This window comes from Ptychodera flava (genome assembly GCF_041260155.1).
Source record: "Ptychodera flava strain L36383 chromosome 3 unlocalized genomic scaffold, AS_Pfla_20210202 Scaffold_27__1_contigs__length_13241970_pilon, whole genome shotgun sequence".
NCBI lineage: Eukaryota > Metazoa > Hemichordata > Enteropneusta > Ptychoderidae > Ptychodera > Ptychodera flava.
In genome coordinates this window covers 10,097,698-10,124,552 of record NW_027248281.1, presented here as the reverse complement: position 1 = coordinate 10,124,552, position 26,855 = coordinate 10,097,698, and the positions used below count along the sequence as shown (strand labels likewise).

The 26,855-nt window shown below is 41.2% G+C and overlaps 3 protein-coding genes across 3 annotated transcripts; 2 read left to right on the top strand and 1 right to left on the bottom strand.

Annotated features, from left to right (window-relative positions):
• Positions 1-711: 711 nt before the first annotated feature.
• On the top strand, positions 712-2,647 carry LOC139126395 (uncharacterized). Its single transcript, XM_070692459.1, has 3 exons — positions 712-823; positions 1,088-1,613; positions 1,780-2,647. Exons 1-3 carry the CDS (start codon positions 712-714, stop codon positions 2,645-2,647), a joined length of 1,506 nt encoding a protein of 501 aa, XP_070548560.1.
• A 7,061-nt stretch (positions 2,648-9,708) lies between these two features.
• On the top strand, positions 9,709-10,212 carry LOC139126394 (uncharacterized protein F54H12.2-like). The gene has a single exon (XM_070692458.1). It carries the CDS (start codon positions 9,709-9,711, stop codon positions 10,210-10,212), a length of 504 nt encoding a protein of 167 aa, XP_070548559.1.
• A 1,165-nt stretch (positions 10,213-11,377) lies between these two features.
• On the bottom strand, positions 11,378-12,287 carry LOC139126393 (mRNA (2'-O-methyladenosine-N(6)-)-methyltransferase-like). The gene is made up of 2 exons (XM_070692457.1): positions 11,888-12,287; positions 11,378-11,613 (listed from the first exon to the last, which is right to left on the bottom strand). Exons 1-2 carry the CDS (start codon positions 12,177-12,179, stop codon positions 11,378-11,380), a joined length of 528 nt encoding a protein of 175 aa, XP_070548558.1. The 5' UTR covers positions 12,180-12,287.
• Between the last annotated feature and the right edge of the window lie 14,568 nt (positions 12,288-26,855).

Here is a 26,855-nt window from a genome sequence, read left to right as displayed (position 1 = left end):
ATGATAAAATCTACTGCAAATACTTGCAATCCTTACTTTCTTGGGCAAAAGTGTTTCAATAATCACAATGCAACAAGTGGTCATGCTGTAAACACTGTATGTCAGGTCATCCGTCGTTGCAAGTTGTGTGGTGTAACCATCAATTGGGAAAAGAGAAGTAAAAAGAAGAAACATCGTTGTGGTGAGAAATACTGCAGAGTCTGCAAACAATACGAAGACAGTGACCACTTGTGTTTTATCCAGCCTATTGGCAAGAAAAAGAAGAAGAGGACCGGCAGCAGTAGATAACAGTGATGATCAGGGTGATGTGTTCGACTTCGAAGTCCAAGAAGATGATGAAGAAGATAGTGAAGAAGAAATGAAGTATTATTTCTTCGACTTGAATGCACCCAAGATGGTGGAGTCCATGTCCCGAATTTTTGCATCGTCCAGTCTGAGTCTTGCTCTGAGCAAGTTTTCCATGGTCCTAACACTAAACAAGAATTCTGTGATTGGGCACTTGCTGAAGAAAACTCCCCCGGCACTTTCATAGCACACAATCTTCAAGGATACGATGGTCAGTTCATTTTGCAGTACTGCCATGAGAATAATGTTCAACCTGAAGTCATTATCAATGGAACCAAAATCATCCGCATTTTCATCCCCAGTTTAAACATTAAATTCATTGACTCCTACAATTTCCTCCCTGTGGCGTTGGCTCAACTTCCCGACATGTTTGAACTGGCTGAACTGCACAAAGGTTACTTTCCCCATTTCTTCAACACAGCGGAGAATCAAGAATACATCGGTCCTCTCCCAGATGCACAATACTACGGTCCTGATGGTATGAAACAACATCAGAGAGAAAATTCCTGAGATGGTACGAAGAAGAGCGATCGAAAACCATCCTTTCAACCTGAAACAAGAACTTGAGAACTACTGTAGAAGCGATGTAGACATCTTAAGGAGGAGTTGTTTGAAATTTCAAGATATGTTCAAACAACAGAATGGTGTGGATCCATTCAGGGATTGTGTCACCATCGCATCAGCCTGCAATGTCGTTCTACGCAGGAATTTTCTCGAGAAAGATACATTGGGATCATTCCAGATCACGGCTACATCCACCGACGAAATCAATCTGTCATTGCGCTGCAGTGGTTGGAGTGGCTTGCATATAAGAAGAATGTCAACATTCAACATGTATACAACGGGGGTGAGAAGAAAATTGATCGATATTGGCTAGATGGGTATGATGAAGCAAACAACACTGCTTATGAGATGCACGGTTGCTACTACCATGGTTGTCCGCGATGTTACGAAGACGATGATATCGTCAACACCAAACTAGAAAAGACCATGGGTGATCTCTACCAATGTATCCTCGACAAGATGCGATTTCTACGCACCAATGGCTTCAATGTGATCGAAATGTGGGAATGTGACTTTAAGAGAGATATTCACGAAAACCAAGACCTGCAAGAATTCATCAAGTCACTTGATCTACAGGAGCCTCTTTATCACCGGGATGCCTTGTATGGTGGTAGAACCAATGCAACGAGGCTTTACCATGAGTGTGAGGGTAACGAAGAGATTCACTATGTCGATTTCACAAGCCTCTACCCTTATGTCAACAAGTATGTAAGTACCCCATCAAGCATCCGGAAGTCCGCACCAAGAACATCATACTGCCTGTTCAGTGGTACTTTGGTGTTGCCAAATGTCGAGTGTTGCCACCACGGCAACTTTACTTTCTTGTTCTCCCCCTCAGAGTGGATAAGAAACTGATGTTTCCCTATGCAGAAGCTGTGTGGATACCAAACAGCAGGCACCGTGTGAACATAGCGATGACCAACGATCCTTTGTGGGAACTTGGACAACACCAGACTTAGCAAAAGCTCTGGAGAAGGGGTACAAAGTCATCAAAGTGTTTGAGGTGTGGCACTACCGAGAAAGTGAAGAGTACAACAGAGAGTCACAAACAGGTTGGCTCTTCAACGATTACATCAATACCTTCTTAAAGTTGAAACAAGAGAGCAGTGGTTGGCCTTCATGGTGTCAGATGGAAGATGACCAAGACCGATACATCTGTGAGTACCATGAGAGAGAAGGTATCCTACTTGACAAGACTAAGATTAACCGAAATCCAGGTCAGCGAGCATTGGCAAAACTGATGCTGAATTCCATGTGGGGCAAGTTTGCTCAACGTAACAACTTTCCACAGCTTCAGTACATCCAAGAACCTGCAGAACTCTTCCGGTTACTCACAAGTGAGCAACACACCGTCAACAACTTGTCTTTTGTCAACGATAACATGGTCGCTGTACAACATTCACTTCGGGATGAATTTGTTGAAGGTGCCGTTAATACAAATGTTGTCATTGCAGCATTCACCACAGCCTATGCCCGCCTGAAGTTGTATGATCTTCTTGAAGCCATTGGTGAGCGTGTCTTGTACTTTGATACCGATTCTGTCATCTTTGTCAGCAAGTCAGACATGTATGAACCACCTCTGGGTGACTACTTAGGTGATCTCACCAGCGAACTTGAACCTCCAGGCAATTACATTACCAAGTTTGTGTCCGGTGGAGCCAAAAACTATGCCTTCTGTCTAGCACAACCGACAGGAAGGGAAACCACACTCTTTGTTAAGTCAGAGGGATCACCTTGAATTACCCAACAGTTTAAACATCAACTTTGATGCCATCACTCGTCTGGTCACCACTTGCCCATCATCAACCATCACCGTGAATGACCCCGCCAAAATCCGACGTGTTGGATGTGATGTTGTCACAAAAAGTGAAAGTAAAAAATATGCCCTAGTTTATGATAAGAGAGCATTGATTGAAAATTACAAAACCCTTCCCTATGGGTATTAAAACTGTACTTTGTCCATGAAACACTCCTCCCCCCAAAAAATCGAGAAACATCAACTGAGGGATGCCAACAAATGTTTGGCAAATGCTTTTCTTCATATTTTCCTCTCCCCCCTCTTTGTCAATCAAGCAGTTTCCAATACTTTGTAAGAAAGAAAAAGAGGTAGGGTAATTATAATTGTAATTCAATAGGCTTTGTTGATATCATTCAAAGAAAAAAACAAATTCAAGTTATCAAGTTGTATGTTAATAATTTTGGTGAAGCTGTTTTCACAATTTAATTGGATAAATTGCAAAAACAAAATTGAAATCTTCCTGATCAGTTTTGTGGCAATGGTATTCTGATTATTCTATCTGTTAGAGTTGTATAATTCATTCACTTTCAAAGTCTTGGAATGTATGTATTTGATATTTGGAGAATTTGCAAATGCATGAAAAGAGACAAGAAGTTACATTTTTCCCCTTTAAATTTTAAATATTAAAGACGACAGACCAACAGTTTGTTCAATTTTTTCTTTCAACAGAATTATCTGTAGATTTCAATTTTCATCTTTCAAAGTCTTTTTGTATGTTGTATGTCAACAAACAAAAAAACAAAAAACAAGTATGGTTAAACCTTTTTTTTGTCAAGGAATGTAATAAACGCAAATCAACTTTGTTAATTTAAACAAATTCAGAGGCTGGTTTGAATTCATTTGTTGATGTTTGTGTATAAACATTAGCTGAATGCGTAAACATGTATGTATGTTTGTATGTGTGTGTGTGTGTCGTCTCTTCACAAGACTTCACCCAAAGGCCAAAAAGTAGGCCCCACTGCCCCGAGGGCCAGCGAAGAAGATTGCTCTTGGTCAATGAGTTACATCACACTTCATTTGGGTATAACACCCCCCTACAAACACTTTGAGGCCCTCTTGCCCCTCGGGCCTTTTTTTCGCCCTCCCTCTGTCAAGAAATGAGAACATCCTTCAGCTTTCCAGTATAAGTTTGTACTATTTCAGCCTAACACTCATTTGGCGTGATGGGTCTCATTCTGCAAACACTCTTGAAGCTGATCATCAATAATCGAGATTTCTCCAATCCTATGTTCTTCCTGTATTTGTGTGTGCTGCCATACATCATCTATGATAAACTTTTCAAAAGGAAGCCAGTCTCATGTTATGAAAACATTGATTTGAATGGAGAGATTGACTGAAAGGAAATCAACCAAAAAGTCCCATCACGGTGAAGATCAAGTTGGTCAACTTGGTATACCATGCCACGAATGCGAAAGAACTGTCCTTACCCTGGTTGTCATGCAAAAATCTCGTAAGACTAGCAAATCATCTCACACAAGTGCATAATATTGAAGATAAAGTTGAAAGACACAGATTTTTAAAACTGGCCAGACAATCTGACACTCATCAACTGATGTGCCAGTTGATACAAATCGTTCGTCTACTGTCTGAACAACATCAATCAAGTCAATCATGGATGCAAGACTACAACATCCGTTCACTGCTCTCATATGTGGACCCACACAATCTGGCAAAACCGAATTCGTCAAACGCTGCTGAAGGAACGGGAAACTATGATTTTTCCATCTCCTGAGCGTATTGTCTTGTGCTATGGAGAATACCAACCTGCCTATACAGAACTGGCTGCCCTTATCCTAGCATTCATTTTGTTGAAGGCATTCCTAAAGAGTTGGACTGTACGTTTTCCCCTCAGCAATCCAACTTATTGATTATGATGATCTGATGTCAGAAACTGGAAATGACAAGAGAATTACCAATCTGTTCACCAAAGGTTCTCATCATCGTAATCTCTCTGTCATGCTTATCTTACAAAATCTGTTTAGTCAAAGCAGAGAGACTTGAAGCATCAATCTTAACTCACATTATCTGGTCTTGTTTAAAAATCCAAGAGACAGATCACAAATCACTCACTTAGCCAAACAGATGTACCAAGGACACACCCGTTTCATCCAATAAGCTTTCATCGATGCCTCTCATGAACCCTACGGCTATCTCCTCATTGACCTGAAACCCAACACACCGGAAGTCCTTCTTCTGTGCCCGAACATCTTTCCAGGAAAGACTGCCTTTGTTTACGTCAGGAAAAACAAAATAGACATAATGAGATGAAATGCCATCATTTCATCATGTCTCAGCGAATGAGAAAACATGCTCAATTTCTCTCTGTGTTAGCCAAGGGTAATCCAAAGCAACAGAGGGGGATCATCAAGGGAGCCTGTAACGACTTAATCCATTGCCTCTGTGAATGTTGTCTGAACATTTTGGGGGGGGAGTGTTTCACTGTCATCTGCTCAAAAGAAGAAATTGAGCAAATACAAACATCATCTTCGCACATTGTCAAATAAAAAGGTTTCACCATCAAAGAAGAAGAAGATACTTGTGCCAAAGGGTGGATTTCTCTCAGCCATCCTAGGACCTGTGCTGTCTGTTTTGGGAAGTCTCCTTTTGAAGTGAATTGTCACTATGCCCATGAACATGCCAAGAAGATGGCACTTGTGCCACAGGAATTACTAGATACAATACAACTACAGCAGAATCAAACAACAAACCCAATGACTAAGATGCTGTCCTCTCTGGATAGGGAGATGCAACAAATTTTGTCAAGAACAGACATCACCAATGATGAAAAGTCAAAACTGTACCAACAGACTCTTCAGCAGTACAGGGCTTACACTGACAGAAGGAAGGATTCTGTTAAAATCAGCATCGTTCCCTCTGAAACTTCAATGGTTACAACTACCTCTGTGTTTTCTTCAGGGTATCCTTTAGACAAGGGAAGAGAAGAGGAAGTCACTGACAAGCCAAAGCCCTCGGATAGTGTGGAGCAGGATGTTATGGAAAGTGTGCCAAAATCTCTCCGATGAAAAGCACACTTTCTCCTTCAGAAAGTGAAACAGCATGACTCTGAGGATTGGAATGCGAAAGGGGAATTAATGTACAATTGTAATCCCTTACCTGGGACTTATATGCTTGACCTCATCAACGACACCTTACATCGAAGGAAAACCTTAGCATGTAGAGGGTGGCAACACTTTGCCGAATTGCTGTCTGACATGAATGTACCACAAGATCTGACTGGGAACAAGGAAGGATTGAACTGGATTCAGTCTCAGCGAAAATCAAAACGAATTTTCCATCCAAGAGATGATGAAGAAGAAGGTGGTCATGGAGTGTTTGCTGGACAATCATCAACTAAACAGAAAAAAGATAAGGAGGGAGATACGTTCTGTCATTTCAACCGCTGCAAAACCACGCCATTGACCATCCATGACAGGGAATTGGCTCAACTTTTCAAACATATCTCTACAATTTGATGATAGTCATTCCAAAGGAGACCTCTGTCACAGAGTGTTGTCCACCTTCTCTATCCCTAAGTGACGTCCTCAAACAGGTTAGGTGTCTCTGTGCATGCTGTTCTGGATCCATAGTCATCAAACATGAAACCTGTGACCAAATTGATGGACTTGGATCAGCAGCTCAGCACAGGTGTATTATGATCCAAGTCATTTCACAAGTTTTGGAGGAGTCGATGCTGTTTACAGTGCTGCACACGAGAAAGGAATAAAAGTTAACAGTCAGAAAGTGAGAGGGTGGATGCAACATCAGGACACTTACACATTACACAAACCAGTGAGGTGGAAGTTCCAAGGGCTAGAGTAATTGTTGGTGTCTCTGTGCTTGCTGTTCTGGATCCATAGTCATCAAACATGAACCGTGACCAAATTGATGGACTTGGATCAGCAGCTCAGCAAGGTGTATTATGATCCAAGTCATTTCACAAGTTTTGGAGGAGTCGATGCTGTTTACCGTGCTGCACACGAGAAAGGAATAAAAGTTAACCGTCAGAAAGTGAGAGGGTGGATGCAACATCAGGACAGTTACACATTACACAAACCAGTGAGGTGGGAGTTTCTAAGGGCTAGAGTAATTGTCGGAATTGTGGAATGGATCAACAGTGGCAAGCCGATCTTGCTGACGTCAGTTCAATAAAACAATACAATTCAGGAGTCCATTACATCCTCACCTACACTAACATTTTATAAAAGTATGCCTGGGCCATTCCCTTGAAAGACAAACGAGGGACCACTCTGGTGGCAGCATTTCAACAGATTTTGACGACTGGACGAAAACCAGAAAAACTGCAAACAGATCAATGCAAAGAATCTGTGAACCACCTTTTTCAGAAATTTCTGGAGAGTGAAGACATTCAATTTTTCACCACTTATAATGAAATGAAAGCTTCTGTGTTTGAGCGTTTCAATCGTCCCCTGAATACTAAATGTGGAAGTACTTTACCAGAAACAACACCCTAAGCTACCTATCGGTGCTTCCTCAGCTAATGCAATCTTACAACAACACTTGGCATCGCAGCATCAAGAGAAAACCAGCGTCTGTCAACAAGACCAATGAAAACAAGGTGTTGGATACTCTGTACAGTGACTATGAACAGACAAAGATGAAATTCAAATTCAGTGTGGGAGAACAAGTGAGAATCAGCAAAACTAAATCGTATGTTCAAGAAAGGTTATCTGCCAAATTGGACAGAAGAAATCTTCACTGTGTCGAGAAGGATCTCCAGTCGACCACCTCTTTACAAGCTGAAAGATTTTGATGAGGAGGAATTAGAAGATACTTTCTACGAACAAGAAATACAAAAAGTCATCAAGAAAGAGGACGATGTCTTCAGAGTGGAAAAAATACTCGAAACAAGAAAGAGAAAAGGGCAAGACTGAATATCTGGTCAAGTGGTATGGTTGGCCATCCAAATTCAATAGTTGGGTCAGGGATCTGACAAAACTATAAGAGGGGTGACTCTGTCTGGACAGTCACAGTCTCACCTCCACTCCCATCATGGCTGAACATCCGTTTTCATGACGCTACCGAGCAATGCATCGATGCATGTTTTCCCAGACAATGCAGTGACAGGCTACACTGTGAAATTACCCAAACACATTTCTCGTGGGGCAACTGGGAAGTGGCCTTGATGGACATACACTACCCTTTCTCTTGGTACAATGTGGTCGAGGGCAGAAACTTATTGGCGTACAAAATTCAAGATCATAGAAAAACACTTGTCAAATACCTGCAGGTTATTACGATGATTTTGGAAGTATACTGGCCACTCTGAGAGAGCAAGGTTTACCAGATGACGACCAGTTGACTTTTGACCCAGTGTCAAGAAAAGTAACCGCTGATGTGAGTGACAATACCGGCCTCTACGTTCTACCAGGTCTGGCTGAAATCATGGGATTTTATCCCAAATCATCTTGAGGCAGAAGAACAATGCACCTTTCATGTTCAGTCTTCGAAACCTCTCTTCTCTGTATGTGTATTGCGACCTAGTGGATGACCAGTTGGTGGGAGATACCTTTGCACCCCTGTTGAGAATAGAAAATGTGGAAGGGATCCATGGACAGATGATCAACCGCACATTCCACACGCCATACTTTCTTCCCCTGAGAAACCGTGAATTTGATACGGTAGAAGTCTACATAAGAGACGACATGGGTCAGAAAGTGCCATTTCAAGGTGGGAAAGTGATCGTGACACTAACCTTCAGAAAACGACGCCTTACACTATTGTAGCCTGAACCATGCGTATAGACGTAAAATCTATGAAAGCAACCCAGCCACATACAAGAAGTTTTATTTGGATCAGGTGGGAAATGGAGCATCTTTCTAGGGGGCAGCCGTGCAGAGAGGATATGGCTTAGGCGGTATTTTGGGAGGCCTCTTCCGTGCAGCCACACCACTGCTCAAACAAGGTGCGAAAGTCCTAGGGAGACAGATGCTGAAAATGGGACTCAACATTGCAGGTGATGCACTCAGTGGACGTAACATCAAGCACTCGCAGCAAAACGACGGTTGGTGGAAGCCGGGAACAGTTGATGACAGGCAGGGGTTCCAGATACTCAGTTCCCCAAGGCAGCGGTATAAAACATAAAGCTCCGAAACAAAGAGTCATTTCCTCGAAAGCCAAGCGAAAGAGGAGATCTCCTGACATTTTTGACTAACATGGCATTTCTTCACGAACACTCCTGCGAGTGCACCAAGAGTGAACTTGACTTGTTCACAGTTCCTCCAACGCAGACCAGTGTGGAAGAGGGACAATGGGAAGAAGTGCATCCCCTGACCCACATTGTGGAATCGGGAACCCATCGAATTTGTGATTTCGGGTTCAGGGGAAGACTACATCGATCTGTCCTCAACACTCCTTCTGATCAAGGCCAAGATTACAAAAGTTGATGGTACTAACCTCGGTGCAGATGCAGCAGTGGGTCCCGTCAACTTGTGGCTCCATTCACTGTTCAGCCAGGTGGATGTACACCTCAATGGCAAAATGATATCCAACCCTTCCCCTACTTACCCCTACCGAGCCTTGTTGGAGACCTTGTTGAATTATGGTAAGGAGGCCAAAGACACCCATATCGGTTCAGCCCTCTTCTTCAAGGACTATCACTTGAAAATGGATGAAGTGGACCCCACTAAAGAAGGTGGAGAAGTGAACAAGGGACTGAAAAACCGATATGCCTTCACGTCTGGCAGTCAAGTTGTCAATATGGTAGGACCCATCCATTCGGATCTCTTCTTTCAGCCCAAGTATCTAATGAATGGTGTCGAATTACGTCTCAACTCAATAGAAGCAAGAATGCCTTCTCCCTTGTGAGCTCTGCCGAAAATCCAGGCTTCAAAGCTGTAGTCACCGAAGCCACACTTCTGATCAGGAAAATAAAACTCAGTCCATCGGTACAGCTGGGCCATGCATAAGCTTTAAAGCAGGGACCGTCCAAGTATCCCATACATCGTTGTGTGATGAAGGTTCTGTCTATTCCTGGAGGCACCATGTCCTTCAACAAAGACCACATCTTTCTGGGACAGCTACCTAAATGTGTGGTCTTGGGTCTGGTGGAAAACGATGCCTTCAACGGTTCATACAAGAAGAATCATTTCAACTTCAAACATTACGACATGACGTCGCTGGTCCTTAATGTCAGTGGAAAGCAAGTTCCGAGCAAACCCCTGAAACTGGACTTCACCAAAGCAGGTGGTCAATCATTCATCATGGCCTACTATTCCCTGTTTACCGGGACGAATAGAATAGGCAGGGATGAAGGAATCAGCATCAATCGCTACGAATACGACAATGGATACACACTGTTTGCATTTGATCTCACACCGGACTTGTCTGACGACGGAGGACATTTGAACCTGGTCAAAGAAGGCAACCTGGGCATCGAACTGCAGTTCAGACAAGCCCTGCCAAATACAGTGAATTTACTCGTATATGGCGAACTGGATAACATCATTGAAACCGACAGAGACCGCAACATCCTCTTTGATTACTGAAGTTGATTCATCGACTCCAGTGAAAGATGGACACGTTAAAGTTGAAAGAGATCTTGAGTACAGATCGATACACTGCATCATCTTTTGGCGGGGTGAAACCATCAGACCGATTGCCTAAGACCAGACTAAAGTCCTATCCTGCTGCCTTTGTGGCCAATGTGGACCCAAGTACCCAACCAGGGAAACACTGGGTGGCTTTCTACTTTGCCGATAGCAACCGTGGTGAATATTTCGATTCGTACGGACGTCCACCCAACAGGACACCTTTCAAGGCATTGCTCAACAGGAACTCCCTCGACTGGATCTATAACAGACAAAGGCTTCAGGGACCTCTTTCTTCAGTGTGTGGACAATACTCCTTTACTATCTGCTACATCGTTGCCAGGGATGGTCCATGTCGAACATTGCGAAGCAGTTTACTGAGGACTTGACTTTTAATGACTTTCTCGTGAATGATTTCATTGAAAAATTGACTGGTGTTGATTTTGACATTTATGATGTTAACTTTTTACAGACTTGTTTGACTTAGAAGTCATATTCATTACATTGTTACTAGTTCTTGTGTTGGCTTTCCTGTTGGTGTTCAATAAATTTTCAAACTTGTTCAATTGAAAATACCAAGCATCTGCGTCTGATTTTTTTTCTCAGAGATGAGGGGCCATAAAGGGGGGGAGGGGGGGGCAATTAAACATACTCATTCATCAAAACAATCATACAAAGAGTATAGACAGACAAGTTATAGATTTTCATTTTAAACAATAACAGTAAATTTTATTTTCTCAAAGTTAACAAAATTTAACAAGGCCAAAAACATGAAACACAACACCTTTTTTTTATTGCAAGTGTCTCTCAGTGTCCTAGGCAAACTTGAAATGTCCGAAAAAAATCATTTAGAACATGAAGGAAATCAAAGTGATTAATTGCTTGCAGAACCAAATTTTGAACACACTGCGGTAATCATGTCATTGCACAAAACCATTCCGTAAACAGACAGACTGTCCGATAAAGCTTGATAACATCCTTCAGGGTCTTCACTCCAGCGATAGTACAGTAACTCCAAGAGATCATCAAGATCAAGTAATCCAAGTGGAACATTATGATCCAGGGTGATGTAACACAGTTCAGCCATGGCGAGAACAGACTTCTGCACAGCCAGCATGTTGACTCATTTGGCAGCATCTGTAAAGTATTTGATTATCGCTTCATATAGACATGCAGGGGCATCGCCATAGTACAGGCACTCATGATCTTTCTGTGATGGGTCATCTTCCCTGCAACCCTCACAGTTTTGATTGATGATGGCATTGACTTCGTCCAGAATGAGCTTGGCGTAGACATATTTTGCCATTCTCCTTGCCACTTGCCTGTCCAAGTCATTTGGCATATCGCTGAAGGAAGGCTCTGAAAAAAGGACGAAAGACAGGTCTGTGAGTTCCCAGTCAATTGCATGGCAGTGTCTTGGCAGCGTCATCAATACTCTGCATGATACATTTCAGCCGATTCCACTGATCCAAATTCAAATTGATTCCCTTCTTTGTTGGTATCAGTTCTCCAGTGTCGGGTTTCTTGAAGAATTCACGTATTCCAACGTACACATTTCCCTTGTACATCTGCACACTCACAATCCGAGCTGACGTCTCTGTGTCACGCAGAAGAAATCTGAATTGTCTCTCACCTGCTTGACTAGTTGTGCCAGGCTTGGAAGGTTGAGGGACCAAAGCAGCAACTGATGACTGACTGGACTGAGTCTGATCAGGCATGGGCACTTCCTGAGTAGGCTCTGGCAAGTTGGGGCTCTTCCTTCCAGGAACATCAGCAAACCTCTCATCTTGGTCAGAGACTGTTGGCATTGTCCAGACGCTGGTGTTGGTCTTTACATTAAAGTAATACGGACGTTCAGCCTTCACTGAATAACACTTGCGCCATCCCTCTTCCAGTAGTCTTGGTGATAGTATCGGAGTAGCCATAGCTTGAATAGTTGAGCTGTTGTTGTTGTTTGGATGAACGCCTGAGCTGAATTGGCCCTAAGCTGGCCCTCTTGCTACTTATATACTCTTGTTTTGCATATATTAACCAGTTAACCAATCAGAAAAGGGTATGGCCATCCCAATGTCCTTTGCGGTATTTAAACTGACCGATGAGAGGGACTCGCTAATTTCATTTCCATACTAGGGGGTCTTTTCTAAGGTCATGACCTCCATATAACCCCCTAGAAGCATGACAGTTCTCAAATCTCGCGCTTCACGAGAGGACACAAATCTCGCGAGATGTGTGGACTATACCACAGCCATTACTACTGTGCTTTCAATTTGTATACACAGTAAGTTGTCCCCGTTCTTGTTTTACACTCTTTATCACACATGTAAACTTAATCAACCTATTGGTTTGCATAAAGGTGCAAAATATTAATTATACAGAAAATTGAGACAATCAAAGTGCCGACAATGAGACACTAGTAACACTGGATGTAATTTCCATGTACACGAATACACAACATAATGAGGCAATTGAATCAGTCGGTAGAGCATTAAATCAGGAAAGATCATCAAACAATTACATAATCAAGCAACCATCAACGAAATACATGATAGCTCTGCTAGAAATAATCTTAAAATACAACACATTCGAATTCATAGCTGAATTCTACCTGCAAATATGGCTATGCTCGATGGGGTCTCCCTTGTCGCCGGAAATAGCAGATATTGCATTTCACGAGACAGAAATGAGAATAATACAGAAACACAAACAACAAATACCGACCTGGCTAAGGTTCACGGAGGATGTTTTTCTGATTTTCATCAGAACACAACAATTCATATCAAACATCAACAAAATGTATCCTACTTTCATGTATTCTACTTTTGTTTGAATGCTCCTTTCAAGAAATCACATATTTAGACCTAACTATCTACAAAGGTCGTCGATACAACAAAGAGAACATTCTCAACATCAACACACATACTAAAACAACAGATACATTCCAGTTCTTACAAGGAAACTCATGCCATCCGACAGCAACATTCAAAGGTCTGGTCAAAGGTGAAACATTAGGATACATCACAACATGCAACAACGAAACCGATTTTACAGAAAATCACACAATTCAGTGAAATATTACAAGACCGAGGATAAAAAAATGAAATAGAACACATTATCAGAAAGACAGATCATAAAAGCAAAAAGAAGACTGCTTTAACAACAAAACGAAAGAAATAACGCTGTCAGCAATACAGCTAACTTCTTCATAAGAACATAAAGCACGTACATAGAAACGACAAAAATCAAACAAGCCCTGACAGAAATCTGGAGTGAACTAAAAAAAACGAAACACAAAAACACTGTTCCAAAATCAACCAATAATTGCATGTAGAAGGAACAGAAATATAGGCGACACACTTATAATCGCCATACGTTACAAAAGCTACAATAGGTCGAACTCAGGTTCACACGTACACAAATATAACGAGTCCAAACAGTAGACATTCTAGCTTCCCTACTTTAACAACAGACGTAAGTAGAAAAACATATTACCAAATAAAAACAATCACCTTTTCAACAATTCTCACCAATCAAAAATGAATTTTAAGCGACTTAGGAAAAACACTCTGTTTTCGAAACGTAGCACAAAAGGATGCCCCGGCGAAATGTCAACTGTGGTGTACCATGGTCAACAAGGTATTTGATGGTTTTTGATGTTTGACCATGAACTACCATGGTTGAGCCATGATATGAGACCACAGTAGGCATTCCAATACTATGGTCTATCACAGTTAACCACAGTCTATCATGGCTAACCTGTTTATGGATATTGGCTACCATGGTTGACGATGGTTACCGATGGTCAACGATGGTTGACCATGATATTTGATGACTCATGGTAGTTTAATTTTGATGCCCAATTTTCTTGATGATCATATTGATAATAGTCTGTATGTATATACACTCCTATATTTACATAGTTGAGTCTCTTGACATCATTCACAGTTGTTAGAGAGAATTAATGTCATTGCCCGGGAAGCTTAGACCAATTTGCTATATTCTTGTTCATGTCAGAAGACTGTGGACAAATATCGAGCTGAATTTCTTGGAATTATTGACATGGAGGGCATGAAAGCACTGCTGCAATTGCAGGAAGTTCAGACTATCTCAGTCTCACTCAATGTTTGCCTCGAAACATGATATCAACATAGGCAAGATCATAGGTCCATTGTCATTGGACCTTTGACCCTTTACCATGATGTCACATGTCATAAAGCATGCATTTGATTGGCTCATTTGAAGCAGCCATCTTCAAAATTTACTTCAAAGGATTGTCTGTTCAGTGAACAACTGAAAAGTAGCTGTGTTTTTAACATCGATTTTGGGAGAACTTTTGGATATTTTTGCTCATCGAACATTCAGGGAAACACTCAGAAGATGTTGGAGGATGATCTTTGATAGAATCTGAAGGGCTTGGCTGTTATTGCAGTGGACACTATAATGGAGGCTAAGTTTGCTGATCCTCAAGCGAGTCTGTCAAGTTATAATGACACCAGTCGGGATCACTGGTGTTTTGCAGAGTTTTGGTGAGGTTTATGACAATTTTCGACCCAAGGTTTTGATTCAAAAACCATCATATACCATTGGTCGGTGATCATGGTTAACCAAGGTTAATAACATGGTCAACCACGTTTGATGCCCATGGTCAACCATGGTTAACCATGGTTAACTACCTTGGTTTACCGTGGTTGACCATGGTTGGTGACCATGGACAACCATAGTAATTTGTGCCATTTAACAAACATGGTCGACCGTGAACTACCAAGGTTGACCATGGTCATATGACCATGAACTAACATGTTAGCCCATGTTATACCACCGACACTTTCGCCGGGGTCAGTAGTGTCACAGTGGTCTCTCCGCTCCAGTGCGGATTAATACAAGACACGTAGATTACGGATACGTCTTGCCATGGCTAAGCAACATTTTACATAATACAGCCAAACATGATATATACTAATATTTATCGTGCCTGAGTGACTCTTAATATTCTCTATGCAATATGTGCATTGACAATACATATCGAGCTTGATGCAGAACTCGGATCCTGGAGTTAAATGAACCAATCATGTTACATTTCGCAGTCTCTTTAGGACCTATCAGAGTGAAGCTGTAATCCTTGTAGCAATTTTTTGCACTGTAGTTTTAGACATTCGATTTCCACTTTTGGAGTTCAGAGTGACAGTGTTGTTTGTTGTTTTCCATGCAATAAGACCTCAAGTGTTTTATATGCTAAACTTCTACTGCTGCTGTCCGAGACTCGTGACTGCCATCAAAAAACCTGCTTCATCATTCTCCACAATGTTTTTGGTGCCGAGACCAGGATGGCAGACCTTTCCAAGCTAAAGGCTACGAGACTCAGACACCGCGCTCAGATGACACGTCTTCTGAATAAGTCAGAAAACCAGATTGCTGCCTACGAATCCGAAGAAGACAAACAGGCACGTTTCAATGATTTACTGAATACACGGGACTTACTAACTGCGAAATATGCTACTCTACTTGAGATCGATGCCAAGATCTTGTAGAATACAGATGAAGCTGATCTCGACAATGTGATGGATGAGTAGGACTCTTACATTCAACAAGCTTACGCGAAAAAGAGCCATGTTTGCCGATACATCGGACGCCATCCAGTACTTTCTACACTCCGATTGTGAGTGCAGACACATTTTCTCAAGCTTTTACCGGACCCTTTGCGTCCATGCATCTACAACAACAAGTTCAGATCCAAGACGATTGCACTGCCTAAGCTACAACTTCCTACATTTTCCGCAGACATTCTCACATGCGTGAGCTTTTACGATGCTTTTCGTTCCGCTGTTCATGACAACAAGTGCTTACAAGACGTTCAGAAGTTTCAATACTTGCGAGTTCTTCTCATCTATGAAGCTGCCCATACGATCGAAGGACTTTCTCTGACTAGTGCTAATTATTCTCACGCCCTACAACTATTACGAGATAGATACGGACAAGAACATAAAATCATAGATGCTTACATGCGGCTCTGTGGCAGATTCAAAAGCCGAACGGTGATTTATCCAGTCTGAGTCGATTTTACAACCGCTGGAAAGCTATATCCGGGGACTTAATTCACTCGAAAAGGAGGAATCTTCATATAGAGAATACTCGTGCCGATAATCATCGACAAAGTATCCGTTAATACGAGACCAATAATCCGTTAAATAGAGACCATGGAGATGTACCATGGACTTCACCCGATCTGCGCAAGGCTCCACTTAGAGAAATAAACGCAATCCAAGCTGGTTTAACCGTCGATACCGACACTATGGGTGAAAGTACATCTCGACCCGCGCTCACCGCTACCTTTCACGCGAACTCCAAATCTACACGTCCGTTCAAACCAAGGCCGTGTGCATATTGCAAAGGGACACACCGGTCTGGAGAATGTACTGTTGTCGTCGATCCCAAGAAACGAATGGAATGTAAAGCATGAGAAAATATGCTTTAACTGTCTTTTCAGGCATCGTGTGAGCGAGTGCCTATCGAAATTCTCCTGCAGACATTGCCAAAGAAAACATCATTCTTCACTACATGATCACATAGTAAACCGCGATGAGTCACTTCAACAAGCTGCACCGGAGAACATGCTACTGCCGCCGATACTTCGAGCCCCTCCGGCAAAGGGAAAATACAGAGACTCGAGTTCAATTTGCTAAAGCGGACGAGTTCAAGACTATGGGACGGTTTTATTAAAAACTGCGATTATTCCCAATTTCCTTGAACAATGGATATACACATAAGGGAACAAGCACAATTAAAGGCGCGGGGGGGGGGGGGGCTGGAAGAGAAAATATTTTGTGCATATATTTTTTACAGGCCCCCCTAACTCTAGCAAGATTTTTAGTGGCCCCAATCACCGGTAACAAAATTTTTGTGCCCCTCCCCCCCAAAAAAGATTACATAGGTAAAAAGTTGTACACATATATATAATCCTTATAACTTTTAATATATGCTTTTGTGAAACCAACATTCTTGCATTCTTGAAATAAATAATAAACAAATAAATATATAATAATAACAAACAAAATAACATATGTTCAAACTTTACTATGTGTACACCTACAACTACTTTTCAGTATTGTGTTTTGCTATTTTAATCTGAAAGATGATAAAATTACCAAATATCTTATATAAACAATAATCTACAAGTTCATTCAGTGCTGTTATAGTTGTAATAGTCGAAGCATTGATTTAGACATGAATTATTTTAATGATCACAGTGTTCACTGCACATCTCCAAGTTAGTCTAACAAGCTCAATATTGTGCATTTCAACATACTCTGAGTAAAATAAGAACTTCAAGTGAAACACACAGAACACAAAATACTAAAAAATAGCCAAATTATGTACAGCTACTGACCCTCAATACCTTTCCAAACGATGCATACTCCAAGGCAGGAGATCAAATAGAACACACCTCGAACAAAAAGAGCAAGAATTGTCATTAAAGCAAATATAAACATGAATGGTTTGGAAGAGGTACACATGACAGCATAAAAGCAGATACCAAGTACAAAGATGTTGGGGAAAATGTATAACATGCCGTGACCATTGTGATTTCAATGCACTTTCCAAAACCCAGTGTCTGCCTTTCTATGACTACCCAAGATATTCATGTTACTCCCACTGTAATGACAGTCTGCAGTTGGAATAGTCTTTCATGGGCTAAGGGCCTGGTCAGAATTAACAGGGGGGGGGGTCGGTGCGATTTCAAACCGCGATGCATGAAAAACAATGACCCTCCCCCCAGTTCTTTCCCAAAAATATGCTGATCCTCCCCCTCCTCCTTGCGCAAAATCAAATGACCCTCCCCCTACCCTTGAGAAATATTTGCGGTCCTCAGTCTTGTACAAACCGGGGTATATGCACTTGTAAACCCTATTCTAATCAAGTACAATAATGTCAATTATCCCATGTCCATATATATACCCAAGTATAGCAAGTTTTACATAAAAGAAGATTAATGATAGTTTCCCCAATAGACCACTATGTATATTGGATGAACAATTTTCGGTAATATTCCAAAATCAAATTTCTTGTACATATATATGCACTCAGAACCACCCAATTCTAATCAAATACAATTGTGTAAATAATCTTATGTCTATATATGCCCACGTATAGCAAGTTTTACATTAAAGAAGAATTAATCCTAGTTTCCCCCATAGACTACCATGCATAATGAATGAACAATTTCAGTAATATTCCAAAATCTAATTTCTTGTAAATATATTCACTCATAGCCATCCTATTCTAATCAAGTACAATAATGTCAATTATCCGGTGTCTATATATATGCCCATATAGTGAAAGTTTTACATAAAAAATAAGAATTAATCATCGTTTCCCCCATAGGCACTATGTATAGTGGATGAACATTTTCGGTAATACTCCAAAATCAAATTTCTTGTACATATATGCACTCATAGCCACCCTATTCTAATCAAGTACAATTGTGTTTATTATCCCATGCCCATATTTGCCCAAGTATAGAAATTTTACATGGGAAAACAAATATTCTTAGTTTTCCCATAGACACCTATGTTTAGTGAATGACATTTTCTTTGAATTCCAAATCAAATTTCTTGTACATATATGCACTTGGAACCTACCTATTCTAATTAATACAATTGTGTTAATTGTCCCATGCCCATATATGCCCAAGTATAGAAAGTTTTACATGGAAAAAAATATTCATAGTTTCCCCTTAGTAATGAACATTTTCAGTGAAATTTCAAATCAAATTTCTTGTACATATATATGCACTCAGAGCCATCCTATTCTAATCAAGTACAATTGTGTTAATTATCCCATGTCTTTATATGCCAAAGTATAGCAAGTTTTACATTAAAGAAGAATTATCATTGTTTCCCCATAGACTACCATGCATAGTGATGAACATTTTAGGTTAAATTCCAAATCAAATTTCTTGTACACATATTCACTCATAGCCACCGTATTCTAATAAAAACCAATTGTGTCTATCATCCCATGTCTATAATGCCCAAGTATAGCAAGTTTTACATTAAAGAAGTTTAAGCAAATTGATTTCTCAGGTGTGTATTTTCTGTTTTGCCTAGGAGTTCTTATGTGTTATCACTGTATAGCTAGGAGTCCATGAGGAGAACTTTCCAGAGGTTGTTTTACGTTACACGCTGCACTTGAAGGCTTGAGTGCCAGGGTGTGCTTTTTCAGTAAGATATTTCTGTATTTTGTGTTTTGCTCAAGTTAGCATATGAGTAAAGAAACTGGTGAGTCGCTGAGATCGAACTTTATGCGGATCGGACTGTTTATTTAAACTCCACGCCATCCTCTACTTAGTCGATCGAACGAACATTGCTCACAAAATGAAAGCCGTGCCATACGTGTGCAATACACACTGCACGCAGAGATGATAGTATCACATCAAGTTGAAAGCTGATCTATCTGCAGCAAATTATGTGTTAACTGCGAACTTTATACAGTTTATGAGTTCAGTCAGATGTCTGAGATTGCCATGAGAACATTGTTTGTGATTGTTCCACTGAACTTTCGTCAATGCGTTTAGTTTGAATTCACAGGAAGACTTCAGATTTGCTGTGTTCCACGTGTTTGAGTTCGGCATAAGTACGAGTGTTCCTTAAGAGCCGACCGGAAGTAAACAAAGATCCAAGATGGCTGCGCTCCTAAGTAGCTGAACCGGACGCTGCTTAGCTGTGGATCGCGTGTGTTGTCACTGAGTTTCATGTGCGGACCTAGCACCAGAATTACAATCGCGCTCATCGTTGAACAATAGTTAAGGTCGCGTGTGAACTGTTTGTGTTTCCAAGTCACGTGGTCAAATCTGAGGTACCTCAGTGGTAATGTTAAGTTTTTCATAGAAAATAGTTTGAACAGAGTTTTTGTACTGAAAGTGTGTTCGACTTCTGCTGTCGAGAGGTTGTTCAGCACGGTAATTCTTACCATGGAGTAATATGTAACAGGTCTGACTTGAGAGCGAGCACAGCGTAGGGTATATAGTCATTTATGTTTTCAGGCCATAGCATGCTAATTTCTGTGTTTGATGCATGATCATTTTGGCCTGGAGGTTGAATTGCTGTCAATTGTTTTCTAGAATAACATTTATAGATTATTAAAGTAATTTAACTCGGAAATGCCAAGTTCACAAACGAAAATTATTTAAAACTGTTAAATTACATGATTCCGATCAGTTTATTGTAACAGGGGCGGGAACAGAGGCAGTCTTATGTAAAACACGTACTTGATATTCCCGTCGTAGCTCTCCCAAGGCCTCAAGCAAACGATTTGTAATTCTCGCGTGAGTTGACCGTTCATTCTCGCGAGTTGGCTTCTTTCAAAATGGTGGCGCCTAGTGATGACCGAACCAGGCTTTCTAAAGTGATCGAAAATATTCATGTTGAACCAAATTTCACACTTTCTTTGGAATAGAGAGATTCTTTTGTCGGATATACACATTGTCGAGTAGGATTTGTGGTAGATGATATCTTTAATTTCACACATTCCGTATAAAAGTATTCAAATGGCCGCCTCCATGGAAGTGCTCTCTTTTCAAAGTCGTAGGTATATAGAGATTCCGTTCTAATTTTCGCGTACACGCATTAGTCTTAATGCGCTTCGGCTGCTCTCGCTGCACTCACTAATATTTGTAGTTTTGAAGTATGGTTTTACTATTTTGTATGTGACGCTGATAATTTGACACAATATAGTAATACCTGGAAGTTGTTTGTTACATTACATGACTGTGTGGTTGTTCCTCATTTCATGCCCCATGCTCTGTTGCTGCTCTACAGAGGTTAATGCCACTATCGGACTAGTTGGCCCTGCTAGAGAAATAAATTTGGCTGAGCTTTGGTCGGTTATCATTCTGCCGTCTCAAAACATTGGTTACAGAGCATTAAGATCAATCATAGTTTCCACTACCATGCATAGTGAATGAACGTTTTCCATGCGGAAATTCCAAATCAAATTTCTTGCACTTAAGGTAAAGGGCGACAAATTCGGACGCGCACACGCTTTAGAACGTTTCAGCGCAGATTTAACTCCAGCCTGCTGCAAAAGGTTATTTTGTAGAGCATGTATTTAACATCCCCTGTCATTCTTGAAATTGCGCTTTTACCTAATTTTTTGACCCGTCTCTTAGAATGCATGTGACCTATAACCTTGTTATATTTTGACCCCCTAGGAAGCTGGTTTTTATTCAGTAATGAGCGAAAAATTAACATTTCTCTCCCATTTACATGGTGCACATTACCCATTCACCTGGAGATATTGTAAAAAGTAGCGTGGTGACACCCTTTTATTAAAAGTGTAAACTAAATGGTATTATGTCAGGATTTTATTCGCCAAGTTTGGTCAAAATGACACCATTCAAAGCGACAGGAAGAGAGTTCGAAAATTATATAGTGATATAATTTCGATATCGTAATTTTGTAATCGATACTTATGTTAAAATTTCTTTACAAACGTCATGAAAGCTATACATTCGATAGATATGAATCTTAAGTCTTGGTATTTATTAAAATTAACTCATTTGCTAAGCGTTTTATAATTGCTTTCTTTAGTTTAAGTGAATTATATCATTTTTATTTATTTCTAACGATGAAATTTTAACGTCCGTTTCCATGGACACGAGCGTGGTGACCCCTATTTTTTATTTCACTTTTGCACTTGCACAACTTCCAAGAATATTTGTGCAAAATTTCAAGAAAATGACACCACAACCTAATTGTGACGTTATTCGTAGTACTTCACCTTAAATGCACTCATAGCAACCTAATTCTCATTTACTTATGTCAATTATCGCATTTAGGTGACTGATGATGAGATCATTATGTATCTTGAAACAGTTTGACGGAGGGTCTTCGCTGTTGAAGACAGAGACCTGGCTGTGTCTCTCTAAGGCTAAAGAGAACACAAAAGATGCACAACAGGACAAAATACAGAAAATAACACAACATTTAGAACAGTTGATGTGTGGAGTTTTTTTCCCCTTTATAATTGCTCTCAAAGTAGTAGCAGTAGCAGCACAATAGTATTTAATATAAATATATATTGTTGCGGAACTTCAGGGTCGGTAACCTGTTACACTGCTCTTGCTCCGCTGGCTCAGAAAATGCAACTTTTTCCTGAATCTCAGGTTCGGAAACCCTGTATTTCAGAGCACAATAAGACCTATCGGCTCATATCAGGGCGGGACTTAGATCACGTGGAAAAACTTGTAATATCCCAACACTCCCTGACTCTTGCGGACTTCTAGACCTGCTATCGCGCAGTGAACATCGTGTTCAAAGCTGTGCTGAGCTTAACTTTTGCCTAACCGTTGTTTCCCTTTTATTTCAGTTTAAACCTATTCCACGATTTGTGCGAACATCTCGTGTTAGCCTCGGTGAGGTATTATTGTCTTGGTTGTAAACTAGTCGTGCTATTTCAGGTTTTCATAGTTGTTCAGTCAGCGGGTTGCTCGAGCACGCCGGTCGGCCTTGTGACTTGTGCTGCCAGCCAAATCTCAGTTCGCCTTCCGTCGTGCACACGGTCCATATATCGAACCACTTGTAATGATCTTAATTTATTTGTTTTCGGAACGAGTTAATTGATTTGGAAGGCCTTGGTTTCGACTGGCCGTGGGTGAGTGGGGAGACAGAACTCTTAATGTGATTAATGTTACCAGCTGTCGTCCACGCAACAAGAATCCAGACACACACAAAAAATATAGTAATTCTCCTATTTATTCTAATTAAATATAAAAGAAATATTAAGTTACAATAATAAGAAAAACTTATCTGACTCCTTTGCGTAAGAGAGGGGGTAGGGGAGTAATGTGTAGTACAGTCTATGAGCTCCACAGTTGCCCGGGTTAATTAAGCGTCCGTCTGCCGTGTTCACTGTTCCTGTCCAGTCGAGCATACAATTCCTTGATCCGGTAACTTCAACACAGATCTCGTTCAAGTCCTTTCCCGTAGCACATGTGCACACTTGTTTGTCCTAGCACCAGAGGTCCCGCATTTCAAGCCCTGTACGGTAATTCCGTAGGATGTCGAGATTGTCTCTGTTCAGGTACAACTGGCCAAGTGTATGCACACCCAGTGCTTCTCTCATCATAAGTTCAGTCACTCTGCTCAATGGTGGGACCACAGTCTTGACACCGTAGAGTCCCGGCTTTCAGCACACACAGCAGGCTCCGCAGGGAGGAGTGCAGCGCAAGGAGGAGAAGCGAGGAGTGAGCTTTCCAAGCTCAATCATACAGTTATATCCACTACGTATTGCATTTGACATTAAAGGTTTGGCCCTTGATAAATTGTCAAGGAGTGGACGCAAAGTCTGGTCTCAGCGTCATGGTCTGGCAAGTTCAGATCATATGTACCTACAGATGGTCTGTAATCCATCATATTTAGACACTAAGTAGGGTTTAATTGTGAGAAGGGGGAAGCTGTTCCCCAAATGTATATTTTGGCAACCTCCACCTAGAATCTGATCCAGGGTGTAGCCATGTCCTTGTCAGGTTAAAATGTATAAAATGTCTTTGTGGAAATGCGGCCGAGGTGCCGACATTTCAAGGTAATTTTGATAAGTTTCACACAGCTCCCTTCTAAGAACATTGCACTCCTGGGCAATACTTAAAGTGAAAGATAATACAGCACAAGGTCGGTATAGTTCACAGTCAATTTGGGGGGGGGGGATGTGGAATGCACAGGGCAGACAAGTACTGGGGGATTCGCACAGGTCAGATACAGACATATAAAACATTGACATTAAAATAAAACTTAAAGCTATTGAAAATTAAATGAAATTGAATCTACTGTTCATCTTTTTGAAAAGAAACAACAATAAAACTATTAACTAACACTACATAACTTATCTCTATATTACTCTCATACTATTTGCAAACTGTCACTCTTTTTTCTGCATTCATTTACATACACCATGGCAACTACATACTTTACATAATTTATTCTTCCACCCAAACTCACCACACTTAACTTTCTCTGAACTTTTCTATGCTCACAGATCTCTTTACTCAGTACATTCCAACCATTGCTGGATTTACATTCCATCGACATGCACATGCAATATTAGTCACTGCATGCATTTGATCGAATCTTTGTGGTCTCTTTATACTACGTTTTGACCGTCTCCTAACTGGTTCTGTGTTATCATTTGGTTTGCCATTGACTGGATGTGTCCCCATGTCTACTTCTACCCTAGTTTCTACTGTCTCTGGCTCATTACATTGTTGCTGTCTCGTATTCTGTCCATTGTTCAATGTTTCATTTGACCTACTTTCTACAGCAGCTTCTGTCTCTATACAGCCCTCGTTCACTACCTCGTCATTGACTTCCCCGGTCATTGACATTTCATCATCATTATTGTCTACAGTCACCTCTACATTATTTTCTACTGCAAGCCAGTTTCTCATTCTATCACCTGTGTACAACTTCAGCCTATCATAATGAACTACTTTTGGCATTGCTCGTGGACCTTTCTGAATTCTGTACAACACATCTGAAAGTTTGTTGAGTACTATGTATGGACCTTCCCATACTGGTCTTAGCTTGACTGACACACCTTTCTTTCTTTTATTGTTCAACATCCAAACGAAATCCCCTCGTTTTAGTGGTTTCCATAGCAACCGCCTATCATAATTCCGTTTCTGTCGCACAGCGCTTTCTTTTAATGCTACCCTAGCACGCTCATATGCTTCCTTTAAATTGTGACGTAATGCTTGCACGTGATCAGTCCTTACATCATCGTCCTCCGCACTAATAACTCCACTCATCGCAATGTCAAGTGGCATCGGAATTTCCCTTCCTAACATCATCATATTGGGCGATTCACCTGTGGATGCTTGTGGGGTACTACGATATGCCATCGTAGCATATGAAAGCTGCTCATCCCAATTCTTCAAATTAGGATCAATCAATGTGCCAATAATTGAAACTATTGTACGGTTAAAACGTTCGACCATCCCGTCAGATTTTGGATTGTATGCGGTGGTTCTAGTCTTTTCTGTACCTAGTAATGTGTTCATTTCTTTGAATACCAGTGATTCAAAGTCACGCCCCTGGTCTGAGTGTAGCTGTTGTGGTACGCCAAACCTACATACAAACTGTTGTACGTAAGCTCGTGCAACTGTCTCTGCTTTCTGATCTGGCAGTGGATACGCTTCCATCCATTTTGTGAAGTAGTCACCTACGACCAACACAACTCTATTTCCTCTTTCTGTTACATTGAATGGACCCAATATGTCTAGTGCTACTCTTTCTAAAGGTGCTCCAACAGGACACTGCTGTAAAGGTGCGTGTGCTGTCCTGGTGGGTTTCTTTCTGGCTGCACATACATCACATTTACGACACCAAGCCCTGACATCTACACTTACACCTCTCCAATAATACTTGCGTCTAATTCTGTCTATTGTCTTCTTAACCCCAAGGTGCCCTGCCGTCTTTGCACCATGAAGTTCGTCTAAAATAACTGGCTTCAGTCTTTCAGGTACTACCAACCTGTATTCTACTGACTTACCATCACTAGACTCCCATCGTCTGTACAGCACACCATTTCTAACTTCCATGAGCTCCCAATCAGCCCAATATACCTTTGCTTCTGCAGATAGGGCCGACACCCTTTCCCAAGGTGGTCGCTCACCTCCCCTATCTTTTACTTCAAACATCCAATTGATATCTTGGTCGGCAAGCTGTGCCTCCCTTTGTTCAGCAAAACCCCAAACTGGTAATGCTTCTATTACCTTTACCTGATCACCACTTTTCGTACCCTTGACAACATACTTCCCATCAATGATCTCTCCTCTTTGTAAACTTATTACATCACCTGCTGGCGAAGCAATCGCCCTAGACAGCACATTTGTAGGCGTCCCCGCAGCCTCTATAGTCTTGGTTGGCATTTGCCCGCCACCAAGAATTTTTACATTTGTGCTCTGTCTCACTATATCTTTTCCCTCTGTTTTATCACCTACTATTTTCTTGATGCCTCGCTTTGATGATTTGGATCGCTGACCCTGGGTATGCCTTTTGGTGGATGTACTCACCTGATAGACATCCACATCTGGCTCTGAATCCCTGTCATTCGACCCATCACCATCAGCTTGGACAGGTCTCCTTGACAACCCATCCGCATTCTGATGACTTTTTCCTGCCCTATGCTCTACCTTAAAGTCATAGGTACCCAAAGTTTCCAACCAACGGGCTATCTGCCCCATTGGCTCCTTAAATCCCCTCAACCACATCAATGCTCCATGGTCTGTTCTAACACGAAATTGTCTTCCCCATAAATACTGAAGAAAATACTTCACATAATTCACCAATGCTAACATCTCTCTTCTAGTCACACGGTAATTACGCTTAGGCTTCGACAATGACTTGCTTGCATACGCGATAACCCACTTAATTCCTTCTTGCACCTGGGAGAGAACTGCTCCAATTCCATAATCACTGGCATCTGTATTTAAAATGTACTCACCTTCTGGCCTTGGGTATGCCAAGATCGGTGCATTTATCAGTTTCTCCTTCAGTGTACCGAGTGCCTCATCACACTCGTCTGTCCACAAAAACTCCTGTTTCTTTTCGGTC